General features: G+C 45.3%; 1 protein-coding gene across 2 annotated transcripts in view; it reads left to right on the forward strand.

Annotated features, from left to right (window-relative positions):
• Positions 1-20,621, forward strand: part of Adarb2 (adenosine deaminase RNA specific B2 (inactive)) — a 411,210-nt gene that overhangs the window by 362,122 nt on the left and 28,467 nt on the right. For both annotated transcript variants that reach the window (XM_069990577.1, XM_069990578.1), the window contains exons 5-7: positions 7,285-7,453; positions 10,469-10,620; positions 18,784-18,952. In XM_069990577.1, coding sequence (XP_069846678.1) covers positions 7,285-7,453; positions 10,469-10,620; positions 18,784-18,952 — 490 coding nt within the window. The remainder of the gene's footprint in view (positions 1-7,284; positions 7,454-10,468; positions 10,621-18,783; positions 18,953-20,621) is intronic.

The following is a 20,621-nucleotide window of genomic DNA, read 5'->3' on the forward strand; positions in this document are numbered from 1 at the left end:
TGTTAGAGTTCTTGATTTTTGCTGTTCTAACTGGAGTGAGGTGATATCTCAATGTTGTTTTGATTTGCATTTCTTTTATGGCTAGGGATGTTGAACATTTCTTCATGTGTCTATTGGCCATCCTTCTTTCTTCTTCAGAGAAGCTTCTCTTTAAGTCTTTCGCCCACTTATTTATTGGGCAGTTGTTTCTTTGAGGATTTGTTGTTGATTTGTTAGGAAATGGAAAGGCTTGGAAAAAATTATATTAAGTGAAGTAAGCCAGGCCCTAAGAAGCATAGGTCCCATGGTTTCCCTTATTTGCAATATCTAGTATAGGTATGAGTCAAGCAGAAAAGGTCAGATAATGTGATGTTAGGAAAATGAACCCTTAAATATGTATTTTAATGTTTTCGTTTCTTTCATGCATATGTTTCTAACGCATTTATAAGATTATTTCTTTGTTGCTTTGTATGTCCCTCCCCCACAGTGTAACCCCCGCTTTCACTATATTTGATGTCAGTATAACATGTGGAGGAGATGGGGGCAAACAAGTCGTTTAAGGATTCAGGTGGACCTGTTGCAACAATGAGAAGTACAAAATGTCATGTCAAAACCAGCTTTACAATGTCGGTGGGGGGGGAGGGGGGTATAATTGGGTGGGGGGAGGGGGGAGGCTGGGAAGGGAGGTGAAGGGTAAACAAAGGAGGAGGCTGCAATGCTTGGTAAGAAATGTATGCATTATCCTGCCCATGTAATTGTAGCCCCTCTGTACAGTATGTTCTCAAATAAAATAAAATAATAATAATAAAAAAAGAGAATGAAAGAGAGGGAGAGAGGAGAAGGAAGGAAGGAAAGAAGGAAGGAAGGAAGGAAGGAAGGAAGGAAGGAAGGAAGGAAGGAAGGAAGGAAGGAAGGAAGGAAGGAAGGAAGGGAGGGAGGGAGGGAGGGAGGAAGGAAAGGAGGGAAGGAGGGAGGAAGGAAAGGAGGGAAGGAGGGAGGAAGGAAAGGAGGGAAGGAGGGAGGAAGGGAGGATAGATACCAGGATTAGGAGGTTGGCAGAGGGTCACAAATCAGAAGCAGAACTCACAAGGCCTAAATGAAAGTTACCTTTTGCACTGTTTCAAATACAATCCTGAATCTGGTGTCTTTAAAAGTAGAGAATAAAAATAGAGGACAAACGATGAGAAATATCAAGTAGTTGCTTACAGATAGAAGAAATATTGCCTCTTAAAGTATTTAGTCTCTGAATTATTTATGAGCTGTGGCTTTGCGCTCTCATTATTTCTGGTTTTAGCACCAGTGAGATCTTCTCATTGATCAGATCAGGTGCTTCAGATTTGCTCCTTTGATATAAAAGAATAAGTTACTAATGGGGGTGAAGAGCATGCTCAGCATAATACAAACAGAGAGATAAATAGATTTTTCAATCTGTTAATTGCAAAGAGTTGTCATTCTCCTTTCTTGGAGATAGGATGAAGGCATTAAATAGTTTCATTAAATGTGAAACTATCATATTTATATCCAGTGAAATCCTTCACAGTACTGATGTTTGGGGAAGAGAACTAAAACTCTTTTCAGGAATTGATCTGGTCACCTTACATCTGCTGATGTATGTCATATGCTATCTTGAATTCTAGGCATTTTGAAATTGTATCAGTTAGGAAATGAGATGGTTGATTGGCAATGTCTCACACAAATCTTTTCCAGCTCATCTTCGGCTAACCCACAGGCTAGGCAGTGGCAACAGACTCCATTCAGGCCCTGGATGGCTTCAGGGTCTGCAGTGCCCTGGCTTTTCCTTTATTCCACCACAAGATTGCTGCAAGACCCTTGCCAGCCCCCTTCATGGCAGGAAAGAGGACACTTCCCCCACACTGCCACACCTACAGCTCTGTCTGTATTAACAATACAAAGCAATGAATATGTTAACAGCCACTGACACTGATAAGGCATTGGATATAATCCAATCATCATGACTTTACATAAAAACTCAATCAAGTAGAATAAAGGGATTTTCCCCCATATGACCACACACACACACACACACACACACACACACACACACACACACACGACTTTCTACCACACACAGAAAATGCCCATGATTCCCACTGTAACTGCACTATTTAACATCTGTGGAAGCTCTTAACAAGAGAAAGAATGAGTGGACTCATAATTAGAAGGGAGCAGGAAACACCGCAGTGTGGGAACAAGCTGTGATCACTTATATGGGCTCCTCAGGAGAGTCTGGTCGAAATACTGCTAGAAACAATAAGCGAGTTCAATAAGGTGGTAGAGAACAAAGTTAATATACAGAAATCAATAGTTTCATATACACACAGCACCCAGAGAGAAACCATAAAGGAAAGCCAGCTCCATTTATAACAACAAACAAGGTAATAGGAATAAGTTTGACAAGCAATGAGCAAGAGCTGTACGGATAAAACTTGAAAACCCCACTGAAGGACACCCATGATATTTGAGCAACAGAAAGACACGCTGCATTCTCCAACATGAGGTTTTCACGCCATGAGCCCTCTCCAAATTGATTTATAAGGTTAATGGGATTTGAGGAGAAGTAGCAGCCTCAGGCACCTGGCTTAAACGTGCAGTTGGAACTGGGAGAGAACGAGGAAAGGGGTGACATTGCCCATACAGAAATGGACTCTTCGCCTCACTTACATAACTGTAACCCCTCTGAACAACACCCTTATAATAAATTTTTAAAAAATTAAGGTGCAGTTTGTTTACTTTTTGAACTAGGAAAGTTGATTCTGCAGGAAAGTCTAGAGACTTCTAGACGTTCCAATGCTGGGGGTCCAATGCTGGGAGACAAATCCTAGGAGCTTCCAAGCAAGTTACAAAGGCTCAGTGAACTCATTGCTGTATGCTGACACAGAGGGTGAGGTTGTGTGGACAAAGGAGAAAGCCAGATCTCAACTCACACACAGGCAAGAATATAACACAGGTTACAGGCCACAAAACCTCCAGTCAACCAGGCACAGCAAGGCCATCCAGTGAACAGCACCTTATAACCAAGCAGACATCATAGAAATAAAATTTCTGAACACCACCGTCAGGGTCAATGCCAAAATAGATCGCAATCTGGATATGAAGAACTGAAGGATTCTACAGCTACTCTATTCATCAGGGCTTGGACATTGCCACAGTGTCGTTCAGTAGGCGAATGGATAGATTACCGGTGGTTTATCCAGACCATGCAATATTATTCAGCACTAAGAAGAAATGAGTTGTGAAACCATGGAAAGACATGGGAGAAACTGCGTATTGTTCAGTGGGAGAAGTCAGTCTGATAAGATTACATGGTACAGTATCCCAACTACGTGGAAACAGGGTGTGTTGGCTTTTGACTGTAATCCCAGCTACTTGAGAGGTAGAGATCATAGGATCATGATTTAAGGCCAATCTGGGCAAAATGTTGTCAAGATTCTCAGCATGGTGACACATGCCTGTAATCCCAGCTATGTGAAAAGTATAAGCAGGAGGATTGCTGTCCAGGGCCAGGAATCTGAAAAAAAAAAAAAAAACTAAACACCCAAATATGTATGAGGGCACAGAGCAAGTGATAGGGAGACATCCCTCTAGCAAGTGCAAGGTCCCGAGTTCAAAACCCCCAGTACTGAAGAAAAAAAGAATGAAAAAAGATACCCAAAGCTAAAGCCAGTGGTTGTTGGAGCCATTGGAGGAAAGGTTGAATAGAGGGTTTTTTAGGGCAGGGAAACCACTCATTATCATACTAAAGTGACAAATGCTTACCTTTATTCATTTGTCCAAACCCATAGGAAGTACACCAAGAATTAATCTAATGTAAACTACAAATTCATTTTTTAAGAGACAATGTATATGAGTTAGAAGAAAATAAGAGATGATCTCTTTATAAACTTGGTAAAAGGACTCTCTAATTATGATAAATTATAATTGCAATTATCGCAATTATTATCCAGATTGTTTTTGAACATGTTCATTTCAAGGTGAAAAATATTTCTGCATGGAAAAACACCTTAAAGGCAGTAAAAAAAAAAAAAAAAGACAATTAAGAAAACTAGGAAAGATTTCAGTTTATATTATGAAGCACTTACCTCTTTAATATAAAAAGTACTTCTAAAGATTTTTTTTAAATACCTTGATAGACTAGGGGGAAAGGCTAAATCAGTTCAGAGAAAGAAAACAAATGCTTACTGACTATGTGGGAAATATTCAACTTCACTGAGTTGAGTGAATTATTAAACAAATTATTTCAGTTAAATGAAAATATAGTCTATAATTCCTCAAGGCATCAAAATGAAAACACCCAACTATTACTAATGTCTGGAGAGACCGTGGGTAGTATCTGCTATAATCAATGGGAGGTGGGACTGTACGTTGGTAGAGTTCATTTGAAGACAGCAATGTCAGAATAGTCCAATCCTAGTCAGAGCTTGGCTTATCTTCCCCAAAGTGCTTTGCACACGTGCATGTGTGTGTGTGTGTGTGTGTGTGTGTGTGTGTGTGTGTGTGTGTGTGTGAGAGAGAGAGAGAGAGAGACACCACGCCACCATCAGAGGGCCAATGAGGTAGAATCTGACTCAGACAGGCAAACATACAGACAATGTATCAACCATTAGCCAACGATTGTTGACTTTATCTACATAACAAAAACATGTCATACTTTTCCAGATTTACCTTCTTCTTTACCTACTCTGGGACATGAATAGACTCAGTGGTCTTTTCTGAGGCCATAGAGCTTTCAACATCTCCCCTAGCATAGCAAATAACTGAGAGGTAGTGCTCAGAATTATAACTGGATAGCTAGAGGAGACTGGGACTCTGTGAGATACAGACAGGGGCTAAGGATTCATGCACTATCAGTTGGTTTATTAAACATTAGCTCCAGTTCCTTCTCTCTCACCTAGTTCTGCCATAGAGATTGAGAAACAATATGTTTTTTGTCAGTCATGGGGCTAGAACTCTGGGCCTAGAGCTGTCCCTCAGCTCTTCAGCTCAAGGAGAGCGCTCTACCACTTGAGCCACGGCACCACCTCCTGTTTTCTGAGTGGTTTATTGGAGATAAGAGCCTCACAGACTTTCCTGCCCCGGCTGGCTTTGAACCGCAATCCTCAGCTCTCGGCCTCCTGAGTAGCTAGGATGACAGGCGTGAGTCACCAGCGCCAGACTGAAAAGGAATATGCTGTACCATTATTTTTCTTTGGCGGAATGATGGATATTATTTTATTTTGAACTTTAAAAAAAATATATTCCTAACTGCGAGCCCTCAGTAGTTCTCTTTCTTGTGTGGTCTCAGCCAGGTGGATATTTTCAATCATATGGTCATTTCATAGCAACAAGTTGAAGGCTTCCCTTCATTCTTTTGTGCACCAAAACTCTGTAAATAGACTTAAAATCCCTGCTCTTGGAAGGTCGGTGTGTTCTACAAAAGTAACTGGGACTGGTGCTTTGCTAGAGGGAAGAACTCTTTGGTCATCTTTCCCTATTTATTTTATACACATTGGTATCTTCACGTTTCCTATAACTGCTTCTCATGCTATTCCACAGCCTGTTAGTTTATTCTGGTATTGGTTTTCTGAAATTTTATGAGAAAAGAAATGGCCAATACCTCTGCATGGAGTGAGACTTTCTACACAAATGTGCATCTTCCAGGCTAAGCAGTCTTATTGGAAGGCCATTAAATATTGGCATTAAGTGTTGGCACCAACGCCAGACCCCTTCTTGCCTCCTGCCACCTTCTCCAGTTTGTCCCAGTGCTGAATGGAGCTATGTCACTGCCTGAAAATGGCCTTGACCCACAGACATCAAAACACCTGGAAAAAACACCCTCAGCTAATGACTGACACCAAGTACCAAATCCCAGCACCTTGCCTTGAAGTAGGGCAGCCAGGTAGTGTGCTTCGTATTCCAGAGTTTTCTATCCAGCTAGCGTTAGACTAGACTTTAGTGACATCTCCTCCTCACGTGGCTTGCTTGGTTCTATGCTCCCCAGACTCTAGACAGACCACCGCCCACAAATCCCCAGTGGAACCTCTGCTTCCTGGTAGCCTGACCCAAGACACACTATTTAAATAAAGCATTATTGATGGCCCTAAGAACACTCAGAGATCCATGAGGCTCTGAGGCTCCTTTTCCAACAGCCACTCGCGCACAACCCCCTCCCCGCCAAGATTCAAGGGCCTCCCTGTGGGGAACTTAAGTAACACAAGGAAAATGTAATCAATTGCTGTGCAGCAACAAGGCTGCCCCTGCCCGTTTTGACCACCCTCCCCCCCCCCCAACAAATGCCTTCAATTCATTATGAGAGTTAACGGTCAGAAAACAGGAAGAATAATTTGTATTTCCACACAGGAAGAGGGGCCTTGGTTGCATCTTTACACCAGGCAGCAGGAGAGTTAAGAAACTAATAGTCTATTTATTGTCTACCTAAATGCTAGTTAATGAAGTTTTTGCTCCTAAACCCTTTTTTTTCCACTTCTATTTTTCAATCACTATTGAACTCCCTGTTCCGACTCATAAAATTGATAAAGTCACCCTCCATGAACTTTGAGAGGAGAGATAATGACAAAATGTCTGTCCTCTCCTCTCCTGCAAATTAAGGCAATCGGCCTTGAATCTGGCTATTCTTCATAGGATTATTTTTTTTACAGTTTTCATTTTTGCTAGGTTTTTGCTATATTCTTAAGCCTACAGTTGGGCTTCTCCACCCATCCTTTATTTTAATTTCCCAACCCTACTGATTCACTCCTCACAGATCTCTCTCTGGGCCCACAGCCACCCTAACCCACCCATTCCTGCTGGTGTCTCCCAAGTCCTCATGGTACAGCATTCAAACTCTGTGAACTATTACAGGGTGCCCACCCATTGCAAACCCAGCCTTCTCTTCTGCTCATCTAGTCCCTCCAGGTGTATTTATTTGTAGACAGCCAGGACATTGCCTTGCTCAAGAAGTTCAACAACTCTTCCTGGCCTGAGAGTAAGATCTGATATCTTCAAGGTAGATTTCAAGACTCTCTTTGATCTGAGAAATCAGTGGAAGTCTCACAATAACAGCTGCCAGTCCAGGGTGAAGCACAAAAGCCACACCATGAGCGAGGGGAGATGCTACCAGAGGCCTTTTCCATCCCCTACACAAATCCCATAACTTAGCAAGCTTTCTGTCTCTGTCATCCAGTAAACATGGGAGCTGGCATGTGCAGAGGGCTGGCCAGGTCACCTGCAGGGCGATTCTGCGATGCCTGGCTGCGGAATGAGAGGCTGTGAGTCTGAGGCGCTCTGACCGCTCTCTATGTCCCCTAGGCTTGGACACCAGGCAGGCGCAGGTCATCGTCCTGTCCTCGGGCACCAAGTGCATCAATGGCGAGCACATCAGTGACCAGGGGCTGGTGGTCAACGACTGTCATGCTGAGATCGTGGCCAGGAGAGCATTTCTCCACTTCCTGTATGCACAGCTGGAGCTGCACCTGAGGTAAGGGGCCCCTGGCGTGGGCTGGGTGGCTTCCTCCAGGGCTCACAGCTCCTTGATGAGGGTTTGTTGCTATAGCTCAACAGTGTGAGCAACCAGAGATCACAAAAGAGCGGGGGGGGGGGGCCTGTGGCCAGACAAACATATACTCCCCTTCATCCTGGCAGATTTCCTGTACCAGGTGAACAGCTCTGTGCCATAAAACATCTGTGTTTATTGGGGCATCCTCTGGTGCCACACCAGCAGCAAAATGTTGACATGCCAGGTGTCATCCTCATTATTAATGTGATTGCCCCTGAGTTACCTACACACACACACACACACACACACACACACACACACACACACACACACACACACACACACACACACGTACACACTTTCACCCAGGTCCCCATACACAGACACACACAGGAACACCCTGGCACAGCTCCTTCCATTTGATCTTTGTTGTTTTTTTGGGTTTTTTTGTTTTTTGTTTTTTGCTACATCCTAGGATTGCCAAACAAGAGCTTTTCTGTCAAGGAAAAAGCCAGTCACATTCATCCTTGTATCTTTAAGTGCCATGCATCCACTTTCAATCAAGGTTATTTCTCTACTTAGCTACTCAAGCTAAATGTTAGTGGGACCAGGACACAATCTGGTTCCCAGGGCCAGATAGCCCAGAGGTCCTCGCTCCATAGAACAGCCAAATGGATAGAGCCTGTTCACTGTGGGTATAGATATGGTTCTTCCTGCTTCCTAGTTATTAGCCCCAGAAGAAGGGAGGAATGAGGGAAGGAGAGAAGAAAGAATCTCCTCTCTCTGTGTCTCTCTTTTTCTCTCTGTCTCTTTCTATATCTGTGTCTGTCTGTCTGTCTCTCCCCTCCTTCCCCACCAATTGCTTTGATTGAATTGGAAGTGTGTTCAGGTACGACACAAGGTTACTTGGGTCAGTGTTCTCCCTGCCTGGTAAATGTTTATGCCATCCCTGGAAAGGTGTCCAGTTGAAGTTAACATCTCTGCTCAGTTTTGACCAAGTCGTGTCTACTTCAAACTAACCCACACTTCGGCATTTCAACAGAAGGGGCAGACTCCTTGGTCCCTTGTCAATCTTGTTTTGGGAATTTCTCAGCCAAGGAAACTTCTTCCAGAGCTCAGAGTCTCTGCAAGATTGGCCAGAGCCATCTCTCGAATGTCAGCACCCCCAAATGGGCCAGCAGCTTACTTCCCATCCCCAGGTCTTGAGCACAGATGACAGATTGCATTTCTCCTGCCTCAGTCCCAGGCAGGAAGCAGCTCTCACAAAAACCACAACCACCTGGATGGTGTCCTCAACCTATGTCTTTGTGGGCAAGGTCCCCCTGTGCTTGACTCAGTTCCACCCCACACCCTACCACTACCAAATAGGCTCCTCTTCTGCCAGCCTCGTCCTCAACTAAGCCAATGATGGGCTGTGAGAGAGCTACTGTTCCCTGGCTCCACCTCCACGTGCATTTTAATAAGAGCCTCACAATCATGCTCCTGCGGTGGAATCTCTGGATTTCTCGTGGCAGCCGAGGTAGGCTGTCATCTGGGCTGACATCCCTCTCTGACATATTAAACACCAGCAGAAAGGCAGGCAGAGCTGAGTGTACACCATCTGAGACGCATTGCCGCGCTGAGCTGTTTAGGCATGACAGGAGGAATGCTGTTGGTCCCTGCCAGAACGCATCCTTCCCCGAATCTTCCAGCTGCCCTTTCCTATCTTGTCACGCGAGATTTCTCAAACCCACTAATAATGGGGTCTCGGGGGGCACTTTAGCCAGTGACTCATTCAGTCCCATTAGTGTGTGCAGAAGCCACACCGAGGGAAGAAAGGCCCACCCCACACATGCTTAACCGACTCAAATAAAAGCAATACCTTAATACACTCAATTAATTTTTATCTGAGCCCCTGAGTGGCGCCCAGCAGCCTGATATACTGCCACATCGTTTCCAGGAGGCCTGCTGAGGGGTGGAAGGGAAGAGAACAGACTTGGAAACCTCCCACAATGCTGAGAAGGTTCCTCTTCCATATCCAACCACTGAACTGGAAATATTTCCAAGTATTGCGATTACCTCCTGTTTATATCGTGGAAGGCAGTCGGTCCAGCATTTTGCCAGGAGCTGGCTGCATGCCTAGCTCTGTGCCTCTGGCTACAAGGGATTTAAACACAACTACACCCATCCCTACCCAGCAGATGCCAGTGAGGGGAAGTGAGCATTGCATCTCCTCCAGCCTGGGTTCTGGAGATGGCTCTAAGCCACTCCAAGGGGGCGTGGCTGGGGGGGGAGGAAGGAAAGAGGCAGTTAAGGAAGTTTCATGGGAAGGGAATGGCTGCCCTGCTGCCTGAGAGATCTCAGACTCAGCAACGCAGAATCCATCACCAGTGAGGCAGAACACGTGGAAACAGCTAGGCTGGCACAAAGTAGACTGCTGAACTCTAAGGAACAACGCTCGCTGTGAGGGAGGGGAGGTCTTCCCACCCCAAGGAGGGCCACCCACTCACATGTGAGTTTTAAGGCTCTGCAGGAGGTTGTCTTAGAACAAAAGGCCCATAGCACATTGATGAAGTTGCTGTTTGTTTGGCTTTTGGGGGTTTTGTTTTTATTTGTTTTCTTTTTTAATCTGCTCTGGTTAGAGGCAGAAGAAACACAGACTCTCACCGTTTCCGTTTCCACAGAGCTGTGTTAGTACTCAAACCCCAGCCTCTCCCCACTTTTAATCTTTTTCTTTTTAACACACACACACACACACACACACACACACGGGCACCCCGAGGCCCTGTCCAGTCCACAGTGTACCAGGAGACACCCCTGTGAGGAGCTCCCATGAACCCCACAGGACTGTGGTATTATACACAGTAGATGCTGGCTTTGGAAAAGACAAACATAAAGTATGAATGCTCAAGGGGGCTGGGAAACAGCAGCAGGAAACAGAACAATCACCCGGGCCTCGCTGGAGGGTCCTCCAGCCCAGTTGGTAGGAAATGACCCCTCTCATCCTTCTGTCCCTAGTAAGCGTCGCGAGGACTCAGAGCGGTCAATATTTGTGCGTTTAAAGGAAGGCGGCTACAGACTGCGGGAGAACATCCTCTTCCATCTCTACGTGAGCACATCGCCCTGCGGAGACGCGAGACTCAACTCCCCCTACGAGATCACCACTGACCGTAAGAGAACGCATGTGCCTTTCATAAGCAGACCAGCTCCAGTCACTCCTGTAGCTAGACACTGTCCCAGGCTGGCTTGGCCCAGGTGAATTGTAGCCGCAATTAACTAAATAATCATAGCTCCAAAATCTTAGCCTACAATGCCCAGATCATGAGTAAAAAAAAAAGCAATTTGAGATCTAAAATTAGCAGTTTAATTTGCTATAGTTTTAATAGGTCAGACAGTCCCTATTATCCCAAGCAGGGAAGAAAACAAGGCAAACAAGAATGATATAAGATGGATGCAAACTTCAGTGGTCTCTATCTGGGGAGAAAGAATTGTAGCTTGTATAACCAAGTCAGGGGCAAATAAGGCCCTGCCAAAGTACCACCCAGGTTAACCACAAGGTCCCATAGCCAGGAGTGGCCGGGCTACTTCATCAACCAAGTAGGGACAGGAGCAGCCATGGATGCATGATGTCTCCTGATCACTCCCATCATCAGAGTCGTGACACTCTGTCCCAGGGTTGAGGGCAGAAGTGAGTTTCTCCTTGGGTGCTATTGATGGCTTCAATGCTTCCTTGCTTTAATGCAGTGAAGAAGTCCTATTACTGCTTTTGCGTGCGCATGCGTGCACACACACACACACACACACATGTATCTGTATAAATATACAACACACCTACACACTTCCATACATACTTCTGTGAATCTATTTCCACCATCTAGATTTAATCACAGTGAACATTTTGCAGGTTTATTCCAGCTAAATAAAACATTGAAATATTTTATGCAAAAACAAAACACAACTATCAGGGATATGATGATGAATCTGGTCCTAATAAAGACACTGAAACACTAGCAAGTCAGTTCTGTACTCAGAGGAAATCTCCAGTAGAAACTGTGGACAATGTCCAGTTATTAAAGATCGGCTCTGATCTGACTTTCCTAAAATGGAAGGCTGCTCTTGTGTTCTAATGATCAAAGGCGGGGGGGAGGGGGGGGGCGGGGGGAGGGGAATGAACATTTATAGAGCACCTGCTGTGTTCCAGGCTTGTGATGAGGAATGTCACCAAAGATGAAGCATGTTGAAGCAGGGAAGGTATTTGGTTTTCAACCTTCCCTGTGTTTAGCCTGTTTCTCCAGCTCTCAGCCTAGATGCCAGTCTAGACTCATTCTCTCTCCTTTTTGCCACCTCTCCTCCAGCCCCATCACTTTCCCCTTTGGACAGTGGCTGGTTAGGATTCTCCATAATGCAGTTTTAAAGGGCATTTTCACATCCTTTGGAAAGTAGATGAGAGAAAAATAAGTCAAACAGAAAGTCCAAAAGGGAACTCATTAGCTGTCAGGGAATTTTAAAGGCACTGCCTCTGGGAAGGAAGCAGGGCTGGGGTGGGCTTCTCCTCAGGAGGAGTAGACACCTCTCCTCCCCAGTGGGTGTGGTCCCCATGGTGAGGGCACTGTGAGATCACTGCAGGGAGTCAGCTCTCTACTGAGAAGCTTCCAGAAGGAGGAGGAGAAGGTACCACATAACTGGTTCTGTTTCCCTGGACATGTCCGTCACACTGGATCTCCGTGGTCCCAAATTGCCCTGGAAAATGGTCACATTTTGATCCATTCCCCATCACCGAGCTAAGGGGGAGTCATCTTGCCATTTCCTCTGGGAAGGTTTGGCCTCACCAAGACCCCACCGGAAGCCTGCAGTCTGAGGGAGGAAAAAGCTTGCGAGACATTTGGGCCTAACCCTCATTCCTCCAGCTTCCTTGGCCAGACTCCCCAGCAGGAGTGGAGAAGGAGCTGAGCCAGGGCTTCGGGGACTTCAGCCATGAACTCCTTCCCGTCTCCCTTGGGGACGGTTCTGGCTCATTGGCTTCTCGTGTCTCTGTGCATCCGGCAGCCGCTGTGGCCTCTCCAGCCTTCAGTTCCAACTTGCAAGGTCGGCGGCTCCGAATAGCAAACAAATACATTCTCAGAAGGCCCCCTGAGGGGTACTTGCAGACACAGATGTGTTTTATTTCATGGTACTTTTTGAAAAGTGGCAGGTGCTAGTAGGAGTACAAATAAATAAATAAATAAAAGCATTCCCTTCGTATTTTTGTGGCGGAAAGAAGTGAGACGCTACTGCCCGGGTTATTCCTCTAAATTTGGCTGGCGCCTCCTGACTCTTCCTACCCAGAGATCTGAGAGAAGGCAGACCTCTAGCTGCTTGGTAAACTCATCAGCCAGAAGCCCTGCATTGCTTTCCCTTTATTTGCCCAATATGAATAAGAAAACCCACATGGCTACTGCCCTCTGCTTGGCAGGAGCTTCGAGAGACTTCCTCCTGCCCTGGTCCCTTCTGAGGAAGGCAGGGGCTCTCAGGAGCAGCTTCTGCAGCTTCTCCCCCTGAAAGGAACTCCTTGAACCCAGCTTTGCAAGATGAGAGGCAGACAGCTCTCGGTGCTGCTCATTTCCGTGGCATTTCTCAATGCCATTCTGTAAGAAGAATCGATGAGGGAACAGATAAGAGAAGGAAAGTGACCAGGCCTTTGTTTTGAGAGGCTCCCACCAGGGCTGGCCAGATGGCAGAGTCAACAGTGAGCAGGTCCCTCTGAGAAGACATTTCTGGAGACACCAGGAAAACTCGAGGTCGGCAGCCAGCACCCACCCCCTTCAAGAAGGTGAACCCATAGGGACGCCAGCCCCTCTGATCCAGTAGGTCTAAATAAAGCCCTAGGAGCCATGTTCTCTGGACCTACTATACCCAAAAGATCACTGTGCTAGCATAGTGCTCACAAATGGATTGCAGGACATGGATGTGGCATGGACATGCTCAGTCCTTCCACCACGATCTTCACTGGACATCTAAGGAGCCCATCCCAAACCAGAGGAAGCTCTGGACTGGGATTCACCATCTTCCCAAGGTTCTCTCTGCTTCCTACCCACACTCTCAGCCTATCGCCAGGCATGGGACTCATTACTTGAGCTAAGAGAAGTTTGAAGCCTTAAAAAGGTAGCTTAGATCATTCCCCATCCTTTTAAATAATGAAGAAACACGAGGCATGTTTTTTTTTAATTCTGAGGTTTTGAATGATCATTAGGGCATAATTAGATGATCCATGAGAGAACTGAGCCTGACTGGAAATTTCTAGGAACATCTAGAACTCTCCACCAAGTGCAAAAAGTGGCAGCCTTCCATTAGAGACCTCACAGCTCTTTTGAGAACTGAGAACGTTTATGGGCTTCCTGAGCACTGTGAGTCAAAATCTACTGGGCAACCCCAACTCCCTGAGACCAAATCCAGGGACTCAGAGCCTATGCAACAGCATGCAGACTCTTGTGGTGCCATCCAATTGCACTTCCCTGGGAAGCTGTGGCCAAGAAATTCTCTGCCAAATCACTTTTGTGAATAAATCACAAAAGGTCTCCATCTCTGGAATCTTGCATGATAGCCAGGCTAATTGGACCATGATGTTTTTACAGACATGTTGCCTGCAAGGCTAGGAATGAATGGATTTGGTTATTTTGACACACTGAGAAGTTCATCACATTCAAGTTTCTGCTAGATTCCCCATGGCTAAGATTCTGTTCCTCTGGGGTGGTAAAGTGGGGTCCAGGCATCTGAACATCAGTCATGTTTTGAGTCACGGGATGTGAACATCTGTCCACACTGGCCATTCATTTCCTGATGGAAAGTCCAGCAGAGTATCTCCAAGGCCAAGTGATTTCCTTGCAGGAGCCCCCACCCCCACCCCCAGCCAACAGTATACTGGACAGGCATCAAAGACTTTTCTACTGGTACATCACATCCATCCAAAACGTTGCTTTGGTGACAACCTCTGCAGCGTCTCTAATTTCACACCACCCGCCCAAGTCTCTGCTCCTCTCAGGTAGCTCAAAACTGTTAGATCCTGTGACTTCTTCCTGGACCTCTAGACAGACCAATGTTAGTCCAGGTGGTAACAGATGCCTTCAAGGAGTTTCTTCAAAACAAGATATATATGTTGTGTTCCTAGGTCACAGTCAGGATTCTGAAATATGAAGGTCCCCATCTTCCACCAAGGAGCGACAGACCCCCTTCAGCCTCCCAGAGAATGGCAGATAACTCCCGAGTTAGATAAAACTGAGGGTATTCTGGAAAGATCCTAAATTTAAGAGAATATATACGGTCCAGGGCACTTCCGTGCGGCTAAGCTACTTCGATCTTCCTTCCAAATCACCAATGACCTCACCACAAATCCCTCTTTTATTGCATGGCTTTGAAATAACCTGGCAAATTCGGTTCTTATTATCATTTTCCAAGAATTTCACAAGTAAAATTCTCCAGCGTATCTTCCACAAGAAGCCATGAAAAAGTAGCTGGGTTATATCATACACTGAGCTACAAATTCATGGTAAATGCCTAAATACATTCATTCTAAGGCAGTGCCAATCATCACCTAAATGAACAATTCAGGAAACAGAGCCAAAGCCCATAGCAGTGAGGGAATCTAAAATGTGGTCCCAGATATTCCTAGCTGCAGATTTCCTAGTGAGTTACAGGTGCAGTTAATATATGGAAATTTGCAGACAATTAATATATGGCAATTTGGGCTCACAATTCAACATCCTCATTAGCATCATCACCACAGAAGGCAAAGATTTACCCATATGACTGCATGGTAAATACAATAGATTTGATTATTACAATAAACTGTGGATTGCTTCAGATGTACTTTCTAAGACAGACTGGGTGGAGGCGATTGAAAAAATATAAAGTTTATTTAATGTTTCAAGATATTTTCTTCCTTTCTTATACCTTTGTGGGTTGTTTTTTGTTTTCCAGTTTTGACTCCCTGCTCACTCTCGCTCTCTCCCTCTAAAAAGTATTTATCTAAAAAGTGCAATCTAAAAGTGCGATTTAGCTTCTTTTTGATAGCTAATTTATTAGTCTCTTAACAATATCTTCTTTTGATTCTCCCCTAACAATAAATTTTTGCTTGGACAGTTTTCTGAAGCCTATTGCTACTCTAACATACATTAATATCACTCCCAAAAGGTAAAGGTTTAGGTTAATAGTCACAACAATGAAGAGTCAGACAATTTGGATGGTCAGAATGGGACTTGGATGTTTGACTGGACCTGGGTGTAATCATATAGGTATCATTTTAGTATTCTTCATCTCTGCCATCTCAGGTATACTGTAAACCTACTGCAGATCATTCAGGTTGAGTTTCCCAGCAGTTCCTCGCTGGGAAGCCATTTCATTTCATTCCACTTGAAGAGGCTTCTTCAGGTTCCTCCTACCACTTGCAATTAGCCAAGAAGAAGACAGAGAACATGAGTGCTTGTGAACTCACCAGCTCTTCAGCTCACCATGGAACTGAACGAGCTCCACAGGAAGCTGCTAGAGAAGGCAGCTGGGGCCTTCACTGCTCCGAAAACAAAACATAAAACCCTTGGGGAGTGTCTCACACACCTGGCTCTTGAGGCAAAATTAATCTTATCTAGAAACTTTGACTCCTAGAAACCGTTATTAAGTCAAGTCAGACCTCCCATCCTTGGCCTAAACCAAGGCTCAGGACTTCAAAAGGTTTGGCAGTGTTACAGGCAACTTTGACACCTGGATGGTGGTACAGTAGAAGACAAGTGCACTGAAACACCAATGGAAAAACACAATGGGTATTCTATTCTCCCAATTGGGAGCATAAAGTCCCAAACATCTCAGAAGCTGTGAGGGGTACTGGCTCCTCCACCCCCTCAATATGGTTTTCCATAGGAAGTTGATATGTAAAAATATAAATAAGATAAACACCTGGGATACAAAAAAGTTCAGATTAACCCAAGTGTTTTTTGGTCCTAGGAATGATTCTGTGTGTAACTTACCAGAATCAGCATCATCACTGCCATGCTAGCTAGCATCGTGATCACCGCCACAGCCATCCTTGCCCTCATGATCATCATAACCATCGTCATTTCCATCCCATCAAACTCCACGGTCAACACCCACTCCTCCACACTACCACCTCCACAATCAGTGTCACAACCATCAAACCATCACCACCGCCACCATCATCATCCAACTTCCACTACTAGTTAAAGCTGCAATTCCCAGTACCAGTGTGACTTAAGGAAGGCTGGGCATTTGTTTATCTATTGACCATCCAAGCTCCATTTCTCTCCTTGTTTTTAACTCCCAAGGATAGCTCACAGACAAGCCCACACTGAATCTTATCAAATATCTGGTTGGTTGTACCATAAAAAAGCTGTCTGAAGCACCTCAAAAGTTTACTGTCTCCACTAAATGAAATAACCTTTCTTTCCCAAAGATAACCTACTATGAAACTTTACTGGAAAAAAATTCAGCTCTTTGAAACAATGAGAAGGTACACTAGAAATTACTCGACTCAGTTAGAAAAAAAAATCCCATAAAAACTCAAGGATGTAATAGCCATCTCTTCAGTGAGAGTAAATGAGGACGAAACTCTAGATACACAGATTCCAAAACACTAAAACTTTTTCAAGAGAGTGTTATATATGCACTCCTATTATCACATATGTCTATATGTAGAAATTGCAGTGCTCTTTCATTAATAATTTGTATTCAAACGTTAACCATTTCTCTAATGCCAGAATCCAGACTTAATACACCAGAATTTTTAAAGAAATGGAAAGAAAGCCAATATAAATTTCCTCTTGGTCATGTTAGCTCTCTAAATAACTATGGAGTGAATGCTTTAGTGGATATGGGTAGATGTGTGGTGAGAGGACTCTGGAAAGAAAGGGAAAGAACCTGGGACCCATGAAGGACATACAAAGGTCATGGGGGGCAAACAAGGGACCAACCCTAGGCTTATCATTTTGGGGTAGAAAAAGTCCCTGCCTCCTATGGGCTCTGGATAATAAGAGATACTTAGGGGGGCTGGGAAGGTGGCTCAGTGGTAGAGCGCTTGCCTTGCATGCTCAAGGCCCTGGGTTCGATTCCTCAGCACCACATAAGCAAAAAGAAAAAAGCCGGAAGTGGCGCTGTGGCTCAAGTGGTAGAGCACTAGCCTTGAGCTGAAGAGCTGAGGGACAGTGCCCAGGCCCAGAGTTCAGGCCCCACAACTGGACCCAAAAAAAAAAAAAGAGACGCTTAGACTTAGGGAGAGCTTTGCTCTGAGCTACGCTAGCACCTTCGCACTTGCTGCCTCCTCTAACCCTCAAACCATGTTGCTAGACACTAATACTACCACCTTTATTTTAAGGGGAAATGGCCATATTGTAGTGATTTCAAGTTGCTCTCCCAGGGTTACACAGATAGGAAGAGATGGAAGCATAATTAAACTCTAGGGCAGAGGGAGAGCCAACTTCTACCCACCAGTATTTCTATGTGGTCTGAAGGCTAGGCATGGTTTTATGATTTTTTAAATAGCTGACAGAAGTTTTTTTAAAAAAAAAAAGAAATAATAAAGTTATCCCTTGATCCCCATAGGCAATTGGTTCCAAGACCCCCTGCAGATACCAAAATGCTAGAGTCCTTCATATAGAATGGTGTTATATTTGCATGTTTATAACTTACATGCATCCTCCCATAACTTCTTTATTATGTCTAGAGCACCTGTAATAGTGACTACAATGTAAATGCTCTGTAAATAGCTGCTGTGCTATAATGCTTAGGAAAAACTTATAAGAAAAAAAAATCTATGTGTTCAGTATGGATATAATTTTTCACAAATACTTTTGATCCTTGTTTAGTCAAATCCATGAATGCAAAACCGATAAACACAAAAGGCTGACTATATTCACAACAGGTGAAAATTATATGATTGATTATACACCTTTAAGTTTCAATGCCCATAAGTGAAGGGTTAGGGGACTGAGCCAAGTTCATTGGTTGACATGTCACCCAAGACTCTTCTGGGCTTCTATGTGGTGACAAAAACAGTATGAACTGACAAGCATCTGAAATGTGCACTCTCTGTCCTTCAGAGGAGGCTGAGCTGACCGGGCCTGAGCAGTGCTGCTCTGGGACCAGACCTTAACCATGTCACAGCTGAGATGAGGACATCCCCCTGACCCTTGCATTTTCTTCCAAGCCTGACCCTGTGCCCAGCCCCACCAAGAGCCTGCAACGTGGTCTCTGTCACAACCCCCTCCTCCTCTCCCACCTCCCGAACCCCTGGAGGCCTCCTGTCTCAGGACAAATACCCCCAGCACCTCTCACCACCCACCCTTCTTTTCTAGTGAACAGTGCCAAACACATCGTCAGGAAGTTTCGCGGGCACCTGCGTACCAAGATTGAGTCTGGGGAGGGGACAGTGCCGGTGCAAGCCCCCAGTGCAGTGCAGACGTGGGACGGCATCCTGCTGGGAGAGCAGCTAGTCACTATGTCCTGCACGGACAAGATCGCCAGGTAAGAGCCACACCTCCCGGCCACCTCCCCACACTGCCAGTGGCCCACAGGGAGCCACCGAGAAGCAGGCTTCAGAACCGTGCCCTGGTTCTGAGGAGCACAGCACCTGTCATCAAGGGCCTGGACTCCTAAACCGAGGGCCTCCATTTTCACTCCATGTGCTGGAGGCAGAAGCATCTTGAGAGAGCAAAATCCTCAAGTTGCAGCTGCAAACACACACACACACACACACACACACACACACACACACACACACACACACACACACACACGACATCCTTGATGGTTTTGGGGACTGGCCACAGATCTCACTGAGAACAAAGGAGCTTTCCTCTCAGGCCACGAAAGCCTGACAATGGCCCAAGGACCAGCAGCCTTCAGCTAGGAGCCTTTTTTCCCCTAAACCCCTAAAAGATGCATTCTTTTAGAAGAAGTTTCAAAGGCTCCATAGACTGGCTTCAGAGTTCAGGAGTAGAGAGCCTCTGTACAGGAGTGAAGGAATAAAGCAAGAACTGATTAGCAGAGCAGGAGCCTTGGGCTCTCTCACAGAGGATCTGATCACTGGAGAGAAGCCCTGAGCTGGTATTAGCTACCTTGCTCCCCTAGGGCCCACTCCTGCTCCCTACCCTTCCCTCCAACCAAAGTGTACAAAATAGTCACCGGCCACACTCTGGAAACAGCCGTGCAGCTTGAGTCTGTCTGGGGAAAAAAAAATGTCCCAAAGCACCCATCACAATAACATTAGTGATAAGACAATGGTAGAAAACCTAGGTGATAGGCTGGGCATGGTAGAGCACGCTTATGGTCCCAGCTACTCAGGAGGTGGAGGTAAGAGGATCTCAGTCTGAGGCCAGCCCGGGCAAAGTTCACACCCAACCCTATCTAAAATTCAAACTAAAGCAAAAGGACTGGGGGATGTGGCTCACGTGATTGGTCACTTGCCTAGTAAGCCTGAGACCGTCTTCAATCCCCTAGTACTGAAAAAAAAAAAAAAAAAAAAAAGAGAAGGGAGGAAAGAATGAGGGAGGGAAGAGAAAGAGAAAGGGGAAGAGGAAGGAGAAGAGGAAGAGGAAGGTGACAAGGAGGGGAAGGGGAAGAAGAAGGAAGGCAGGCAGGAAGGCAGGAAGGTAGGAAGGAAGGAAGGGAGAAAGGGAGAAAGGGAGGGAGGGAAGAAGGGAGGGAGGGAGGAAGATGAGGGAGGAAGGGAGGGAAGGAGGGATAGAGAAAGAAGACTTTTTGCCAACTTTGACAAATTTATTGATCTATAGTCGATAAACCAAAGAAAAACAGCGCATTCTATGCAATGTGTCTCTAAGCAAGGCCACACACTGAAATTCTAATGGCATTGCTGCCCCTAAGATCACCTACATGGATGTGTTAGTAATTTCCCATGAGAATTTGGAATCACGATACTCAGGGTTCATGTTTTCTCTGCCTCGTGGGCCCCTAGAAGCCTCACAGAGGTGGCTGAGAAGCTCCATGGGAAATTACTGAGAGGCTACAGGAAAGAGTACCATTTACATCCCTGGCTTTGATTGCTCCTGGCTTGGCTGAGCAAGGAGATGGCTTAATGGCAATAAATCAAAGCACCAAATTCTATATCAAAGAGAGTAGGCCCAGAGTCATCAAGTAGCTCATCTCGCAGAAGAAAATGTATTCCTCCTTTGTA

This window comes from Dipodomys merriami, unplaced genomic scaffold (genome assembly GCF_024711535.1).
Source record: "Dipodomys merriami isolate MVZ:Mamm:240054 unplaced genomic scaffold, mDipMer1.0.p SCAF_4, whole genome shotgun sequence".
Taxonomy (NCBI): domain Eukaryota; kingdom Metazoa; phylum Chordata; class Mammalia; order Rodentia; family Heteromyidae; genus Dipodomys; species Dipodomys merriami.